General features: G+C 32.5%; 1 protein-coding gene across 2 annotated transcripts in view; it reads right to left on the minus strand.

Moving 5' to 3' along the window:
* Nucleotides 1–4,045: 4,045 nt before the first annotated feature.
* Nucleotides 4,046–19,143, minus strand: part of LOC149959841 (ubiquitin carboxyl-terminal hydrolase 47-like) — a 34,610-nt gene continuing 19,512 nt past the window's right edge. Inside the window, exons 12-30 of one of the 2 annotated variants that reach the window (XM_090166545.1) lie at nucleotides 17,819–17,874; nucleotides 15,611–15,828; nucleotides 15,039–15,246; nucleotides 14,097–14,212; nucleotides 13,925–14,044; nucleotides 13,540–13,666; nucleotides 13,386–13,475; nucleotides 10,488–11,012; nucleotides 10,327–10,418; nucleotides 10,178–10,261; nucleotides 9,930–10,010; nucleotides 9,731–9,846; nucleotides 8,861–8,979; nucleotides 8,671–8,801; nucleotides 6,149–6,196; nucleotides 5,963–6,093; nucleotides 5,577–5,648; nucleotides 5,270–5,424; nucleotides 4,046–4,492 (exon numbers count right to left, since the gene is read on the minus strand). In XM_090166545.1, the coding sequence (XP_090022671.1) occupies nucleotides 4,476–4,492; nucleotides 5,270–5,424; nucleotides 5,577–5,648; nucleotides 5,963–6,093; nucleotides 6,149–6,196; nucleotides 8,671–8,801; nucleotides 8,861–8,979; nucleotides 9,731–9,846; nucleotides 9,930–10,010; nucleotides 10,178–10,261; nucleotides 10,327–10,418; nucleotides 10,488–11,012; nucleotides 13,386–13,475; nucleotides 13,540–13,666; nucleotides 13,925–14,044; nucleotides 14,097–14,212; nucleotides 15,039–15,246; nucleotides 15,611–15,828; nucleotides 17,819–17,874 (2,506 nt within the window). In that variant the 3' untranslated portion in view covers nucleotides 4,046–4,475. The remainder of the gene's footprint in view (nucleotides 4,493–5,269; nucleotides 5,425–5,576; nucleotides 5,649–5,962; nucleotides 6,094–6,148; nucleotides 6,197–8,670; nucleotides 8,802–8,860; nucleotides 8,980–9,730; nucleotides 9,847–9,929; nucleotides 10,011–10,177; nucleotides 10,262–10,326; nucleotides 10,419–10,487; nucleotides 11,013–13,385; nucleotides 13,476–13,539; nucleotides 13,667–13,924; nucleotides 14,045–14,096; nucleotides 14,213–15,038; nucleotides 15,247–15,610; nucleotides 15,829–17,818; nucleotides 17,875–19,143) is intronic. The other variant, XM_090166546.1, reaches the window with a different exon arrangement.

A 19,143-nucleotide genomic window follows, 5' to 3' on the forward strand; every position in this document is an offset into this window, starting at 1 on the left:
CAATAACATTTTGAGATTTTGCTTATGGGGAAACACTGAGAAAGAATGTGATGCATAGCAAAAATTGCCATTTACATTATAGCTATTGCTATTCAATAACTTTGGTTCACTAACTTCTGATTATACAGGGTGGCCCAATTTGCTCTGACCAGGCATTTTTCTCAACAACTATTTGAGGTATAATCTTGAAACTTTTACAGTATGAGAATTGCGTTGGGAACGTTTCAAATTGTAAATTTGAAGACAATCAAATAACTTTTCCCTTTTTTTCAAAATTTATTTCTTGACCGATAGGTGGTAGGAAAAACTTTTCAATGAGAAAGTTGATGAGCCTACCTGAAAACCTACAAATAGCGTTGGTTTGATCGAAATTTATAATTCTCATATCCTGAAAGTTTCATTACTCAACTACCCAAATAAAACTCTTCAATTAATCAAGTACTCAAACTATTTAACTACTCAAGTACCTGAACGGGTTTTTCTGACAATTTGACTACTCGAACAAGGAAAATTTGGAAATAGAATATTTGACAACCTGACTCAAAATATTACCTGACTCGACCACACAATGAAAAATTTATTAATGCTCGAAACCGGACTGTATAAAACCACTAGGTTTTGTTTTGACTAGGTAAAATGTATTGGTTATGTTCTAGTTAATATTTCAATTGAAAACTTAAATAGTAATCCAGTTGATATGGAATGTAAATGTCAACTTTTACCATTTACCTAATGAAAATGAACTGTGATAGGTATAACATAGAAATGATGCCTTATATGGTTTAATAGTGTTGAAGTTTTACAGCAGCAGCGCTTCGCAGTGATGAACAAGAACTCGAGTAAACGATAAACTGGTTTAATTTATTTAAATAATAAGAGCAAGTTACATGATTGAAAGCTGGTATATTAGTGACACACTGATACGCAGTGTTAAGGGTTTTATATTAAAACCCGAGCGGAATAAATTTAAAAAACAAATATAAAAATAAAGCGGAGAGATAAAAGTAAAAAACACCTCTCCGTGGTTTTATTTTCTTTCCCACTGTGTTGTTGAACAATCTTCATCGGTTATCTCCAATAAATAGGTTGTGTACTGAAATATTAATATATGCAAGTTGCATGTCTAGATCTTATTATTATTATTATTAGTGAAAGGGGTGAAGGGCTAAGGACATGCCCGTTCGCGCACTTCGACCAGAGGTCCATTGTGCAACCCCGAACATTTGTTGCATATTGAGATTTTAATTCTAATCCATATGACCCAGTTGTATGCTGAATCTTTATTCTATTCAGTTTGTTTAATCACTTTAGAGATAGTTCAGGTTTAGCGGAAAAATTATGCTGTGAGCTATTTTAATTTAGCTTAAGGTATAAGCCTATAGTTAACCATGGACAATTTTTTTTACTATATTGTTGAAACGCCTATTGAAATAGGTAGTCTTAAAACTAAAATATTTCAACATCTCGGACACAAAACCAACACTTTGCAAATCTATATTTATTTATTGGTTCAAATATTGCTGAATCATGTTTGAAATATCAGTTGTCTGCTATGACCAGAACAATCAGTTTAAACCAAATAGAGAAAAATCCTGATGACTTAAAATAATAAGCAAAACTAGGTTTTTAAAAATCAAGCTAAACTTATTTATTCTATCACTAGTACAATTTTTATTAGAAAGCTTTATTTCTTTTGAAATCTTCCATTTGAAGATTTTAAAATGAATGTACAAAAAGGTTTTAGCTTACAAACATGAGATATGGTTAGATTTGTGTTCCATACACTAATACCATAATTTGTTTCACAAGTTATTGAACCTGAGTTCCACAATGCTTTGTAAAAAACCTACAAAACGTTTTCCTAATATATCACTAAATTATCACCACTGTAAACTCTTTAAATTTAGTGTAAACATTCAACAAAAGACGAAATAAATAAATGACTTAAATCAAACAAAAGTTCAAAACAAGAAGTTTAAGATCTTAATATATTATAGTAACGGTAAAATCACCCTACGAATGTTTTGGTGGATAAATTTGTGTTTTCCTTAGAATTCTGCTGCAAGTGTGAATTTCTGCACTGAATAGTTGTATAATTCAGTCACACTTGTAGCTAAATTATACGCAGTACAATAACACCAACTTGTTCACTAAAACATGCGTTGTGTGAATCAACCGTAAGTGAATAAACTATAAATAGTACAAAAAAAGTAGCAGTTAAGAGTGAAAAACTGCACGTGTAATACCTAATCATTGCTGGTTACTGCTATCTAAAATGTGTAACATTTTAAAAGGTAACAATATAATTTGAATACCTATAAATCCCACCACCCATAAAAGATATTTCATTGACCAAATTAAACCATTCTTTATGCCTGTGAAATTGTATAGAAGATTGCATTTTTACCCTGAATTCTTTGTTATTTGTCCAGAAATCTGCAACAAGCTGGATTTTAATGCTTGATATGGCCCCAAATTTTATCTCTAATCATCTAGTTTAGAATTGGATAATTTCCATGTTGACATTTTCCAGTTATAGCTTAACTCATTTTTAATAACTGTTTAACATAAGTTAAACAACAAATTTAATTGTGTTCCGATAAATTTTTTGATCACTTTTCACAGGATTAAATTTAAATCTAGTTTCAACTGAATTTTTTGGCAATGCACATCGTATACTTAAGTAGTGATAAATTTCTATTAAAGTCAATGAAGGTAACAATAGTTAGGTTTTAAAATTTCGGATTGGGTCTATCCATAATATTAAAATATATTTGTTAGCTATAAAGAGCCTAAGTCTTAGATTAATTGTGAACAGTTGTAACTTGATATGAATTTTAGTGGAAAACTGCAATCTATCCACAGTACAACTAAAGCTGGTAGTTAAGTATAAAGCAAAAAATTAAATTGGTATAACTTTCATATAGATGGACAAAATTTAAAATTTTTCCTTTAAAAGCTAGTTTGATACTGGAAATTTTTGCCATAAATTTCAAGAATACAGGTATTTCCATGCAATCTATATTTACTTTTCTAAATTTCAGTAAAGCCAATTATATTACTCTACAATATTAAATACATTTCTAACAATTAAAAGTTTAAAGAAGTATATATTCAATTGTTACCTTTTAAATAACCAGTAATATACTAAGAACATACAAAAATACTACTGACCATTGCTTCAAAAGGCCTTAAGTAAGGATTGAATATTTTGGAATTTCTTTAAACTATTACTTAGGTCTGATCGAGGCATTATAGGACAAAGAAAAATTTAGGCTACTCTCAAGTAGGATTTATTAACGAATAATAATACTGAGCCTACAGCGTAAAAGTAATTTTTGCTTTGTTGAATTGAAATTTGAACCATGTGAGGTATTAATGAATACTATTTTGTTTGAAGAGCTTTATGAATTGTTACGGCACATTAATCAAATTGCAAGTCATAGGCATGTGCACACGTTGCCTTAGTAGTTCAATGGTGTGGAAATGGTAACCCAAAGGTTGGTTAGTGGGTGTGGGTTTAACACATAGTAACCTTGCTCAATTCAAATGATCTTCAAAATAAATATATCATTCCTACTTTTTAATTTATCTGTACAACGAATACTATAATTTCATTTTTATTACTAAAATATTTCATAACTAATAAAACTGAACACCTTTCTTCTCATGCCCTAAATGGTAAACCTTATTACGAGTAGTTTCTGCCCTTCATACCTATTCATAACACATCAGTCCAATCATGTTATGGCATATTTCCAAAGACTCGCATGAGAATCTACTAAATTTCAAATACTGGTGTTGTGGTCCTTAATATATAACAACTTTAGCAAAGATTTCCTCAGTTAAAATAGCTCACTTCCTCCATTTAGTTATTTTAGGGCCTTTACTATTCAGTCCGCAATGGCTAATCGCTGATTATATCGCTCATCAATATAGGAAGTGATAACCTATATGTCAGTTCTATAGAATTTTTGTATGCCTGAGGTCTAGGTCCACAAACTTTTATATATTTGAAAAGCCAGTTCAAACCATTTATTTGTAATTTTTATACTGCTTCAACAGTATATATTGTTTAAGATATATAAACTAGGTGTCATTCATAGGAATTACCAATTTTAGAAAAACAAATTTAGTATAAATTATTTTTTGTAGAATAAAGTAAAGTTTTTAAAACTAATAATCATAAAAAAATTTCAACACAAAAATGCTTAAATTTAAAAGCTAATAACCCAAATGTTAGACAAATTACAAAGCAATGAAGGCTATGTATTTTCAAAAAATAAAACCAAAATCAATATTGTGCCAGAATATTGTGGTAATAAGTTATAAAACTGGTTTAAACTGGCTGTACAATTCAAAAAGTCTCACATTTATATTTAAAAAACAAATATAAAACAGGTACAAATTTAATAAATATGTTTCTATAAATCTTTTGTTGGCTTCTCAATTAATTTACAGTTATCCTCACAATGTCACAATGTTCCAGAACCTACGAAAGAAAGTTAATTATTTTAACTGTTACGTGGTTAAGCCCCTAATGTTGTGTTGTGCCATCTTCAGCATAGTTGGAGTAAAAATCATCCTCATTATAAGATTGCTGAAAGCACTGTTAAGTTCTGAACCCCAATGCATTCTTATTTTAAACAATTTATAGATTCCATCACCAATTGCTTTCAAAATCACTTCACAAAATTTTCAAGGGACTAACCATTGGCAGATTAAGAGAGTGGCAGACCTAGCTTGTTAGATGCCTAGTTAAAAACTGCTACAACAGAAAAAGCGAAAGATGCAATATTTAATATTATTCACGTGTTCTCCATGTAAACGCAAAAACCAAAAGGGGCCTTGAAATATTTACCGCCAGGGGCCCCTAATTGGCTTAATCCGCCTCTGGGACTAATTCAGTGACACACTCTTTTAACACTAAATAGGATCAACTTTCTTTTCCTTCTAAATTGAGTCAAAATTGGCACCTTTCTCTATGAGTTCATTTGAGAGACAATTGCAGCTTGCCTCATTCACTCTTTTTGAAAACAAAAATTTTCCTTTCAATTTTGCTTGAAATGATAAAAATCTCTCAAATGAGCCGAGCAGTACCCACCTCTCACCATATTTATACCAAACCTATTTATCATATTAGAAGGCTTTCATAATCTCACAAGACTTAGGTTAGATTTTCTGGATTTCATTGATCTTATTATAATGATTTTAGAAAATCAGCTCCCTAAGCATTCCTAATGTAATATTTCCATAATAATGATATTACCTTGATCTTCTTTATTTACACCAGAATCTTCATTATTGCTAATTTGAATTTCTGCAGCTTTCATACTATTTGCAGATGGTGGAGATGTCCCTGTGTAAATTTTTAAGGCTTTTTCTTTGCGTGGGGAATATGATGTTTTGGCAACTTTACCAAACCTGAAATTGAAAACACAACCAGATAAAAAATAAAAATTCAAGATATCTATATTCAGATAATGAAATAACTTGACTTAAAAGTATATTTTTTTGGGTTTTTAAAATTAGAGATTTTACACAGCTTTTGTGTTAATGGTCAGTAAAATACTTACTTTGAACTTTCTGAAGCAGATATTTCTCTTTTTTCTTCTTCAGTAAGCTGCTTTAGCTTTTCTGTTTTGTCTCTGAAATAGGTATAAAATGCTCAGAATGACAATTACCAAAATTTTAGAGAAGCTTTGCAGTATACACCAAATAGGTTTTATGCAGTACAACACTAAATAAAATTTTTGAGAGATTTAAGGGAGGTGTAATTTATATTAGTATAATAGGTATTGCCTTTAAAACAATAAAAAATTAACAACATTTATCCTTCAGTCTTTTAGTTGCATCACATTCTCTATTCTAGTTCTAATTCAAGATAACAGCTTAGCTCAAAATATTACGTAATTAATGGTTGAAATATTACAATTTTGTACATATATAAATAACATCATACCGAAAGTATAGGACTTGGCCATCTTCACTTATGTATAAGGGCCACATACTGAGAGACGTTTGATTTGAATGCCAGTCTAGGTCGACATTCACAGTTAGTAATTGCACCTCACATGGAAAAGTTCCTTGCCCCTGTTGAATTATAAATTATTTACAACATGTAATTGAAAAAAAAATTGATACATACTTTAGCAATTTCAAGGTTCTCTTCAAGTATTTCACTGTTTTCTGAAAGCTATTATTAAACAAAATTTTATGAATTTTAGAACGTCACTTAAAAACTTAAAATGTCAGTAATCATTAATCTTTAATAGGTAGTATTCTTGTTACGTAGTAGCTAAAGCCACGCCCTTTCTCATTGACGATTCGCGGGCATTTTTTTTATCGCATCCGCCATTATAACGGGTGAAGTTAACTACAGCAACCTCATCTTGTTTTATAATTATATCAGGCGGAGACGATAGTTTGTCACGTAGATAGCGTGGGTATTTTTTTTTCTACGTGACAAACTATCGTATCCCGCCTAAAAAAAATATAAAACAAGATGAGGTTGCTGTAGTTAACTTTTGCCCTATTCTTAAAACATGTCAAACTGTGCAATAGAAGGTTGTAATAATCGAAATGGACGTTACGCCCTTACCAAAAAATAAGTTGGATTTCAGTTTGTATTTAGTTTGTATACACATTATTAGTTGATATTGAGTTGGTATTAAGTAGGCTCAAGTTGTCAGCATATTTCAAGTTACTATTAAAGGGGTAATAAGTTGTTATTCAGTTGGTAGGAAAATACTGCTTTTGCTAAGTTTGTAATTAGTTGGTTTTTAGTAGTCAGGAAATTACATAATATTTTTAAGGTGGTTTTTAGATGTTTCCCTAGTAGGATTTAAGTTGCTTTTAAGTAGTTAAATGTAAATGTTGATTCTGGTTTAGTTGGAAATAAGTTGATTAATAAAGAGGATTTAAGTTATTTTTAAGTAGGCATTTGTCCCAAATACAAACTGAAAACCAAGTTGAAATACAAGTTGTCCTAAGTGGTTTTTAGCCAACTTATTTTTTGGTAAGGGACAAGCCATTAGATATACATTTTAAAGTTCCATCAGTTATTAAAAATCAGTGCCCGAAAACTTTGCAATTATCAGAGCAGCGAAGGTATTTCTGGCTAAATGTTATTGGTAAAAAAGGGTTCAACTTCAATAACGCCAACAGATTTAACAGTATAGTGTGTGGAAAACATTTTGTGGGATGTAAGTAATGAAACATTTTCTATGCCAAATCCTAAATACAAATTTATGTTAAATCCAAGACCAACGCCTTGGTCATTTGTGCTCTCTCCGAAATCTTTTATAGTTAATTCGTACGGATCTATATCCCTGCATAAACATATTTTACGCATATACCTAATTTTATCATTACCCGAAATGCCTTCTGCATATCCAGCACAAAACTTATCTTTAACCTTAACTTTACTCATTTTCCCATAATATTTGTGAGACCCGAAAATAAATCAACAACTGATTGTTAAGATGGCCCACCAATGGTTTCTAAAACCATTTTTACTCTAGATGGCGCTACGTTTTCTCACGCGAAACTTGAAAAATGGGTTAAGCCACGCCTCCTGAATACAACCTATATCTGAAGTACTTATGAATTCCTACTTGATATTGGAATTTTAATAAGTTAGTTGTAAATGTGCAGAATAAATTTTTATCAGTGAAAGAACAACTGCCAAGCGAAGAATAAAGAATGACACTTGTCAAGCAAAATACTGTACAATTTTCAATTGTTGAATTTTAATCTTTGATTTGGAACAAAATTTTCTAAAGCATTACTCATTATACAAGACATTTTCATAAAATTTGTTAGAATATAGACTCCAACCCTGAAATTTGGGGCTTTCACGAGTTTCATTCTTAACTCTTATTCAGTTTGGGTTGTAACTTTTCCAGATAGCATTATAGAAGTTCAAATTTGACTAAAATCCAATTCCCATCAAACATTATTATTTAAAAACAAAAATACAGGAAATGGGAAGTTTTAAAAGTAAAGTTGTTGGTATACGCCTTTAAGACAATTTCTAAAGTAATCACATTTCATTAGGAATTCATACCTCGAACTTGGAATGGTTATCCGGCCGTATTCCCTATGGTAACATCTCGGGGACCATTTTCAGTGACGTGTATGAGAAAAAAAATCACCCCCTCGTACGCGTCACCCCTCTTTAGGAGTTTTTACCCCGCGCAACCTCCCATTTTTACAACTGTAGTTTTTTGTTGTTCAACTCCCCGGCCATTTCGAAATTTAGGGTTAGAAACCCCACCATTGATAGCGACGGGTCAGCTCGCTCTCCCGACCTCTCCATGTGGAAGGATTAAGTCCGGCACTGTTAGCGCTGTCAAAATTGTCAGCAGTGACAATGCCCTTGAGAACCGCAAAGTCCGAATGACGAGGTGACCGTCGCTATCAATAGAGCGATAGCGAAGGAAAAAGCAAAAAGATGTTTGAACCCTTTTTCGACACAGGGGGATGAAATTATCTGAAACTAGGATTTAATACCATTGAAAATCGTATGAGAAAACACGTATGCTCTGACGTCAAAATGATGAAAAAAAAAACGGTCCCCTAGAAAGAGACGGAAATCGGGCGAGATAACCATTCCAAGTTCGATGTATGAATTCCTGATTTCATACATTAAATATCTTTTCTCCCTACCTTTCTTTTGAGCTCAGCAACAGTCGCTTCTTCAAGAATTATTTCTTTGAATGGGTCCATTTTGAATGTAGATGGATGCCAATGACGAGACAAGATAGCCAATTGATTGTCACTTGTTACTTGATCATCCTCTAAAATCGTTAATTATGAAATTTGCAATTGTAACTTAATAAATCGAGGTTGCACTAACCACTCAATATTTCCAAGAAAACTTCCCAATTAGGAAAAATTGGTATGTCTTCATCAAACTTCTTATGATCCAAAAATATTGTTCCTGGATTTTTCCAACTCTTTTTTCGTAACCGACATCTTAAGAAATTTAAAAATTAGAATTTGACCATTCAAATATAAGTGTTGAACATTATTTAAATAGTCCCAGAGATTGTTAGATCTTAGACTATCAAACTAAATTAAACGATTGGGTGGCTAAGTGCCATTTGAAATAATTATATTAAAAACTCCTTACAGGGTCCTTTACACAAACGTGTGGAAAGGTGTTGGCATGAATTGTTTTGAATATCACATAGGTTGCTTCTCAATTCAGAAGTGTAATGTATGTAGTTTTAAAGAACTTTTTAATAATTCTAAACATATAACTTCAATTAAATGCGCAAATAACTAAATGTATTATCAAGAATGTATTTATTTATACTTCAGGAGTATGACTATATTGAAACAATCCTTGGGAACCAAAATCTAATTTAAAAGATGTCCTTTAAATAACCTATGAGATACCTGGACTATTTGATTTCAAGAGGGGGAAGAATCTTACCCTTTGAGTATGAGGAGGTTTAGTTGCAATGCCAAAAGTTCTCTCAACATAGTATTTCTCCCAAAGTAAAAATAAATACATTCTTAGTATCATTAAGTCTATAAAAATTAAATAAAAACTCGACGGATACTTCATGGTTTGAATTTCATATTTATTAAAAAATTCCAACCATGAACTATCCGTCGAGTTTTTATCTAATTACCATGGTTAAAAACTTAAACGTATATGATTATCATTTAAGTCTATTTAAAATTATCTAAATTCTAAATTTGATGATAAATTATGAACCTGTTAATAGGAAGCTCTTGTTGAAGTTTTTCACGAATTTCAGGAAGGATACTCTTTTTGGCTTGAAGTACTGTCATTCCGTTAGCAAACACAGAGTCAATTAAAAACCTGCAAGGCTAAAATAAACAACTCATCAGAACACTAAAATATTTTGTTGGCTATGATTATTATCATGCCATTGACCAAAAGTACAACTTACTTCTGAATCATTAATTGCAAGATGATATATTTTAACTCTGTATTCTCCCTTCTGTAATGCACGACCTAATCTCACAGCAAGCTGCCCAAAAAAGTTAAGCAAATCTTAATCTACCAGTATAATCAAAACTCTTTGATTTCAACTCTATTTTTTAGACACCAATATTTTTATATAGATAATAGTGCATGCGAAAGGATAACAATACATATATGGAATAAGGTTGTTTTAAGAGTAGCAACTTTACTAACCTTTGCTTCGTCTTTATAAGTCATGAGATCATCTGTCATTCTTGTACACTCAAATTCTTGATTATTTGAATATAATCGGTACAACTAGGTTAATGATAAAAACATTGTAACTTCAAAATATAAATCCTATTGCAAACCATATCCTTTACTTTAAAGTTTGCTTCACTTATCCCAACCCAAGGTTCAAGTTCTTTTTTAAGTGTGGCAAAAGATATTCTTTTGTCCACATGCACCCTAAGCACTAAAACACGGGAAATCAATTAAAATAGGGTTTTAAATGTACATTTTCTTTAAATTTATAAGGACAAACTTTTAACTCCGGTTTCAGTAAATGGCCAGGCTTTGAAGTAAGTTCCTACTTCATCCCTGCACATTTCTTCCGACTGTTGAAGGGCATCAGCACCGCATGGTCTTTTGTCTGGTGATTCCAGTTCCCAATAGTAGGTCTTTTCACCCTTCGCTGGTACTGCTTGTAAGACTTGCGTTTCACCTTCATTTTCTAACACATCCTGACCATCCAAATCTGGAGAGTTATTTCTTGGACTTAAATCATCACCAACAAGAGTTCTCTCTGAATCAGTTAGGCTACTCAAACTACTGTCTTCAGACTGATCGCTACTAATAGCAGTAGCACCACCACTGCCAGCACCGGCTCCCTGGAAGCTAACAACGGAAGATGATGAATCACCAAGACCCTCATCAAGATCTTGTGGGTCATCTGATGTATTAGAAGAAGGGGCAGTCTGATTTGTGGATGGACAGTTTGGAACTACCCCTAATGTTGGACTTTTAATATGCTCAGAGTAAGAGTAGATACCACATTTATCTGGAAAACCTGTAAAAAATAAAAACATCTATTAACGGTATTTAAACATCACCTACATAATTTGATAAAAAATAAACTTCTTAAATACGGTAGAAAAGATTGTGGTGTTCAAAATATTTGGTTACACCAGATAATTTGATTGAATACCAAATTTTATAATAGTTTTTGCTGATAACCCAGTCAAATATTCGGCCCACATTTCTGGTAGCTCCTCCTCTTGTATACCTCGTGATAGCATATCCAACAAATGATCATTTGGAATTTTTCAGGCCCATTTCCGAAATCAAAGGATCGCGATCGCTGTCCAAAGAGGCAACGCGGCCTCGGTATTGAACACATTTCCTCCAAGGGGCCTCGCTAGCGGACTGTCTACTCACTATTCATTAAACGAGACTCTTAATAAAAACAACAATTGGGCTAAAAAATATTAAATTTAGTTATTTGTATAAACATTTTGAAATTAAAATCTAATCCATAATTAATGATTTTATGACTCTGTTTTGTCATCCAAAAATATTCAACCAAACTATTCGAAATAATAAAGATGCTATGTGGTATTAAAACAAATGTTTGATATTCAATTGGATCCCCACAAAATGGTATTTGCACACCTCTAATATTTATTCGTTTTAAGAATATTGCTTTAGTTGACAGTGGTAAACGAATTTTAATAAGTGGCTGTTTGAAATTTTGTAGATGCTTTGACCAATGAAAAATAAAAATTAATTGATATAAGTCAACTTTGGGAGTTAATTACCTGCTACCTTATAAGGACCTAAACCAAACGGGTAATATATTGGAAATGACTATAGATTGTATTGGGTTGTGGAGTCTAATAGTTAGGTTTTGAAGACAGTCCTTAAATAAATCCCAGCAAAAACAGCATCGTCGGTAGTGTTTGATTGTTCATTTTTTTAAAAATGCAGTAACTTTTGTCTAATAATCTTGAAGTTAATACGATGCAGACTTTGTTCTACCTGATAAAAATCCATATGCGTTACTCACCTGCTGGGAGATAGTGAATCTCCCGCAAGGTTGTTTTTATCTATTGCATAAAGCTAATGTTTTATAACTGTAAGTATATGTACCGCGTTTTAAACATTAGTTCGCTTCATTTAGTTCATCAATAATGTGTTCTTTTCCTCTTTAATTATGTTACCTAAATTAACAGTTATATTTTGAAAATACTGTCTTGTCTTTTCATCAACTTTGCTGGTGTTGAATCAAATACTTCAAGAAATCTTTATGGATTTTAATCATGCTACTGGGATCAAACAAAAGTAAGCTATCCAATTAAAGGGGAATGAATTGTTAAGCTTTTGCCAGTTATACAGATGCCAAGAGAAATAAAAGTCAAGGCACTAAAGCGTCATTTCAGAATATTCATCATAAAATTGCATAGGTTTTTAGGGTTAAGTAAAAATACTTAAGTATTATTATTAGTAAAATAAAAAAAATCATCGAGTAGAATTAAGAATCAATAGACAGTAAGATAAATGGGGGTGGAATTTTTAACCGTCACTGCCACTTAAAAACTGGACCTTAGCTAGGGAGGGAACACCGGATTGGTTGGTATTTGAGCATGCGCAGAGACCCAGTTTTTGACTGTCGTCAAGTAACAAATAAATCATGATTCCGCGTGGCGCCATCTAAATAAACTGACCGTTATACTTCGTAAATAAGAGCTAGACAGAATGGTTGTTTAACTATAATTTTACCTATAACTTGGAGTTCTTTTAATTAAAATACAAATAATTAATTGTGATAAATCATAATAGATATGAAAAACGGTAGAAGTGACTATTAAAGTCCCGAAGCGTTGGCTGGCGGCCATGCTGTCACAAAACGTTCCCCTTTTATCCTACCCCCCAATTCAGAAAACCTTCAGAGGTCGGAAAGTTATTGGAATTTATTTTACCGTCTATTGAATTGCATTGTAATTAATAGGCAAGCACATTATCAGAACAAATTTAAGAGAAGAGTACTTTCAGAAATTAACTTTTGCTAGAGCATTGTCAGCATTTGAAATATCATTTGGAAAGACATTTGGAATTAGAAGACAATGGCTTTGTTACATAAAAGATCTAGCTATCTAAAATATAAAATAAAGCGCCTGCCCCAGTTGGGTGGGCAGAAAGAACAAGCCAAGGGCCTCCAAAAAAAATCAGAAACAAAATCTTTGGAAATTTGTTCCAAGTTGTACTGTCTCATTGGGCCTAGACAGAGAAGAAGATTAATGCCAAACTTTAAATAATTTTATATAACCTCCATCATTATAAAATTTATATTTATGGTTACGGTTATATCAGAAGTTATATCTACTGAGAAATCTTCTCTTCTCAAAAATGCAATCCTACTGAATTTCAAAACAACAAAAACAACCTGAATCATCACTCATGCTGTCATCATTAGTTGGACTACTTCTGCTTATGCGTTCATAAGTTGGTGGTATACTAAGGCTGTTAAGTGTTTCTAAAAAAAACTCGAGTTAAAATTGAAAACCATTGCTTTCCTTAAGTTTCAAATCCTGACTTACCTCTGTCTACTCTTGGTAATGATATGATTAGACTAATCGTGTTCTTGTAACGAATTATTAGGCGTGAGAATTTTGACTGATTGAAAGGAACTTTGGCATCTTCCTCATCTTTGTACTCCACATAAACCTAAAATTGTAGAAACCACTTGTAAAACCATTACCAATTAGTGATGTATCCAGGGGGCATAGGGGTTAAATGTATGGTAGTACGAAATCAACTTTGTGCCTCCCCTAACCAAATACATCAAGTATTATACTTTAAGTAAGTAAGAGCTAATAATTAACGAAAAATCTATGTAACTCTTGGGCCACAAAAACGATTAATGGGCATTTAACTAATACCTTCATACATATTCTTCTAAAAACTCCTATTTATTAAACTTACTTTATTGCTGGTATGAAATCCTTCACATCTTAAAGCCTTGTTATTATCTAGCAGCAGTTTCAAATCATTTAAACACTTTTCTAATGCAATTCGCATATTAGAAGAAGGAAGCTCAAGAACCTGAAAAGGGAATGTTTATTACAGAAATTAAAAATTAAATAAAATTCATTACTTGTGCAACTTGATTTTTGAGTTCAGCTACAGTATCGTGAAGCTGACTTCTAATAGTTATAGCCTCTCCAATATCACCATTTTCAATATCAACAACGTGAACTTTAATAGTAGTACCTAAACAATAATAGTAAAAGTTATCAGAGAAAAGCAGGTCTGCTTATTAGTACTGTCATAAGCCTATCAACCCTAAGTTTGAATCGAAAGGCAGTGTTGGTTCAAGCAAACGACTGGCGAAAGTACAGCGCTAAATCCACCCGGAGGCGGAAAAGAGAAACGCAACGCGTCCCGCAATGCATGATGCCAGCTGCTTTGGTAAGAGAGAGGTGTGTAGAGAGAGAAAGGGGGAAGGAAGAAGCTTCAATTTATCTCTACCAGGTGCCGATACTATCGCCCGATTTCTTCTTTTTCGCCCGTCCAGTGGTGGTACAAAGGGCGCTATGCGCGTTTCAAACTTAGAGGTTATAGGCTTATGGTACTGTGCAGCGACGTCATTTCAAGATTTTTCAGGAGGGGCCGGCAGAACTTGAATGTCTGGAGTTCTAATAAAATATTTTTTTTTCAAGGGCAAAAACGCGTACAATTTTATATTTTGTTAGTTTTTAAATAGTTATTGCATAATTCAGGATTATAGACAGAGCAAAACATTTTCCCAAAATTTTATATCTACTACACCATAAAAATTAACCCAAATGATGTCCCTGGTACGGTGTGGGATTTAATGGTGCTAATTTCGTTATTTTCAATTAAATTATATTATTCTGATAAAATAGAACCCATCAAGCAAAAGGGGTAAAGTACAATCATGACTAGGTATTTTCTCCATATGGTCGCTAATATTGGGTATTGTAGTTTTGATATTTATCACAATATAGGAACTTTAAATTTTGTAAAACAAATTCAAATATTTTCTTTTAAATATTCTCTAATATTTTTAGCTCACCTCCAGGTCTATAGACTAGGAACTCTTCTTCAGGTTTTCTTATTTCAAGATATAGGTTGAATTTGTAGTTTGTTCTAACGCCCTCTAAAATCTCTTCCATGGTTTTCTGTTCACAATCTTCAAATGAGCATTCAAATGAGTCGTGACCATCATCATATTTGACTAGACGACAACTTTGTATAGGCACTGCATCATCCAAATCAAGAATCTTTTAAAAATTTGAAAAAAAATATTATACTATAAGCCAATAAAATGGAGAGGAGCATAATTTTTTATAGCCTTGAACTTTGCAAAAAAATATTATATCACCCAATTAGTTGATTTATATAAACGTAAAACTATTTGATGTTTTGGTATGTACTAAATGATATCTATGAAATAACAAAATCACATTTCATTTAAGAAAATTCATTAGCTGCATTTCCACTGACCATGAAATAAAATCACTATACCTAGCTTTAAATCTTGTCATTTTAAATTAAAAAAATTTAAATGTTTTAATTTGCTATTATAAATTCCAGCATCATTTGAACTTCAACTTCAGAAAAAGAGAAATTAGAAAGGGTATTTACAGTATAAGCAGTTTCAGTAGCTTCCTCCAGAGTACTATCCTTGTGTATCTTCAATTTCATTTCAATAAGCCTCTTCTTTGCCGGATGATGACAAAAAAGTCTAATTTTGCACATCGCTAATTCCAATTCTTTCGCTGCTTTCTCTCTTTCTTCATCTACTTCCATACTTTTAAGAATTTTTAAGATGTGAGGTGGGAAATTTTCTTTTGTCATAGGTTCTGAAGTGAAAATATATCAACACATAAGTAATTAACACGAAAATTCCAAATCTATACACAAAAATTTTAAAATAATCTAACCAACAGATCAAAGAAATGCCATTTGAACCTTCATAGAGATCATAAAAATAATTTTATTTGATGACCTCCATCACAGTTATAATTAGTAACTGTGATGTACAGTATGTTACAAAGTGTTCGACAAAGGGAGTTTTTGCATATTTCTTAAATTTTCTCGAAACGTGTAAACGATAGAAAAATGGTACCACAAGCAATTTTTAATATTTTTTTCTTTCCTTTCACGTGGTGTTGTCGGTTTTTTCAAAGTGACAATAGTTTCGGCGGTAACGCCAGATGTCGTTTTTGACAACTTTTTTAATAATGGATTTATGCCCCTGAAACCGGAATTTACGGATTCAGGGTGGTCGATTCATGTTTAGAAAGTGTCACTGTCATCGCACTACGACCAACGGTTGAGGAGCTATAGTCGGTTGCAATTTTGGTTTTGATTTGGGAAAAACTAAAAGACGTCAAATGTCACTTGTGACATTCCCCCGATAATACAAAGCGTTTCAACAACATATAATATTGTATTGGAAAAGAGACGAGAATGGAAGCAATGAAAGTAGAAAATAGGTGATGAAACCTGTAATCACTGGTGTAGTCTAAGGTTTCCGCCTTTTCACCCCTCAACCGATTCTGCCAAATTCGTTTTTACCACAAGTAACATAATCTCTATTAGCATGACACTTGCCATTGTTTCAATGTTAAAACTTTTAGTCACAGTGTCTATCAAAATATTGTAAAAAAAAGCCATTCACTCGAGGAAAGGATGCTAAACCAGTAATTACAGTTTTTAACACCTATTTTCTAATTTCATTGCTTCCATTCTCGTCTCTCTTCCAATACAATATTAAATGTTGTTGAAACGCTTTGTATTATCGGGGGAATGCCACAAGTGACATTTGACGTCTTTTAGTTTTTCCCAAATCAAAACAAAAATTGCAACCGACTATAGCTCCTCAACCGTTGGTCGTAGAGCGATGACAGAGACACATTCTAAATATGAATCAACCACACTGAATCCAAAAATTACGGTTTCAGGGGCGTAACTCCATTATTAAAAAAGTTGTCAAAAACGACATCTGGAGTTACCGCCGGAACTATTGTCGCTTTGAAAAAACCGACAACACCACGTGAAAGGAAATAAAAAAATATTAAAAATTACTTATGGTTTCATTTTTCTATCGTTTACTTTTGTAACAGACTGTACCTTACATATGTTTAGAATGGTACAGACACTGACAGTTTTTCAGATAGATACCTTGGCAAGTAACGAGATTAGTGGGGAATCTGTTTGCTTGAATTTGGTTTGATGAGATACTGTGTTGTCACAGGTTGTTGAACAGTTAATTTTTTTGTCAGAGGTGTTTTAAAACATGATAATGATATCTACCAAAAACACCAGTGACATCACACCATAATATAATCTTTTAGCTGGTTTTTCAGATTTGCAACATGTCAAAACCGGAAACTCAAAAGGTTGTACAGTAGAAAATGATGACATCGATTACTTACTGATGATTCTTATGAGCATTAAAGAACGTACCCCTACCATAGGACCTAGCTTAGAACTAAAATTTAGGAAAATATACCACTATTGTCATATCATAGTTAAAACAATGTCAGGCAGAGTCAGACAAACAGCTAGTAAATTATAATGCAATTATCATTTAGAGCATAGAGCTACAACTTTTAAAAAACATTTAACATTGTTTAAATTCCAATATATTTTCAAACATATTATCCAAAACAATTTAAATCATACATAGTTATCCTATAATTACAACCGGGTTTAAAATGTTATTTTCTCTTTAACTACAGAATGAAGGGTGCTATGCTAATAATATTGCATTAAAAGACTATAAAATTTAATAAAAATTTTAATAAATTTTTAATAGGTTAATGTACTATAAATAATGTCACTTACCAGCATTACTGTTCCTATCAATTTGTCGATACATAAGCATATAAGCATTGGTGGAACTGCAAAATTTAATATTTTATTAAATAAACAAAGTAAACAAGCAAAAGCAAAACCACCACGACACTAGGTCAAAAGGGTAAAATTGTACATGGAATTTTGTTTCTTGTGTGCCAGAAGTGTAGTAACTAGTAGGCAGTAAAATTCTTTTCAGAAACCACATTGATATCTTTAAAGGATGGCACGCACCCTAGATTTCCCTTAATTTTTGAAATCAACTTGGAAAGTTTAATTTTAATGTGTGAATAAAGAAAAATATCATGTTTCTTTGAAAGTAGTTTTAGAGCAAGATTTTACAGCACCCTTTGATTTTCTCAACAAAGATATTTATGATGAAATGTTTTAATATTACTTTGGATGTTCTACAAATCTCTGCTAAGAAATAAGACAGCTAGAGCATGAAGTATGAACTTCCTTATTGGGATTATAGTCTCACTAGCTTCTCTTTGAGTAGACAAGTGGTTTCCTTTCGCCAAAAGTAAATAGGGGGAGAAAGTCTATCACTGCCTCCAGATTTTACCTTCCACCATGCTTGACACCCTTTTTAAAGAGCTAGTGATCACGTGATATTTATAACCAATAAGGATAGCACATTACGCGCGAAGTAGCGCATTGGTGGTATTCCGGTCCGCGCTCAAGATGAAAATTTCGAATTTTATTCCCTGGCAACCATGTCACCGCCTCGCGAATTCAAATAGTCTCTCTGTCAAATGCTGACCATTATTTCCTTCGATAACGGTCTATTTTAATTAATAATTACTATATCAATTGTAAAATAAACAAAAAAAGCTCGTAGCTATAGCTATTATTTCAGTTAAACTTGCAAATTGTTAGGCCTTAACATCGTAGATTTACCAATTAGTCCCGATCTCTGCTCTTAGATGGCGCCACGCTCTCCACGATTGAAGCGAGCGTTATTCTAGTTACGGTTTATTTCTTTTCAAAAGTCGCGTTATTATTTTTAAAATGTCGCATTTTAGTTTCTATCATATATCTACTCTATTTAGGAACTAAATTAACCAAATTATCGAAAGCAAAAGTTTAATATTCATGTATTTTATAGAGAACTATTTTTCATCGTGGCGGAGTACAACCGATACCTTTGTGTCCCTGTAAAGAGGCGAGGGGGAAGTCATTTCCGAAGTCCAAAAATTTTACCCCTCAAATAAGACGTGCGGTTGGACCCAAGTGCCAGACTTTCTCCCCCTATTTACTTTTGCTTTCGCCTGCTCTGGGATTTCTGAATCAGGGTAAGAAGAGAAGCCCTAGGA

This window comes from Leiobunum rupestre, chromosome 2 (assembly GCF_980474605.1).
Source record: "Leiobunum rupestre chromosome 2, qqLeiRupe1.1.hap1, whole genome shotgun sequence".
NCBI lineage: Eukaryota > Metazoa > Arthropoda > Arachnida > Opiliones > Sclerosomatidae > Leiobunum > Leiobunum rupestre.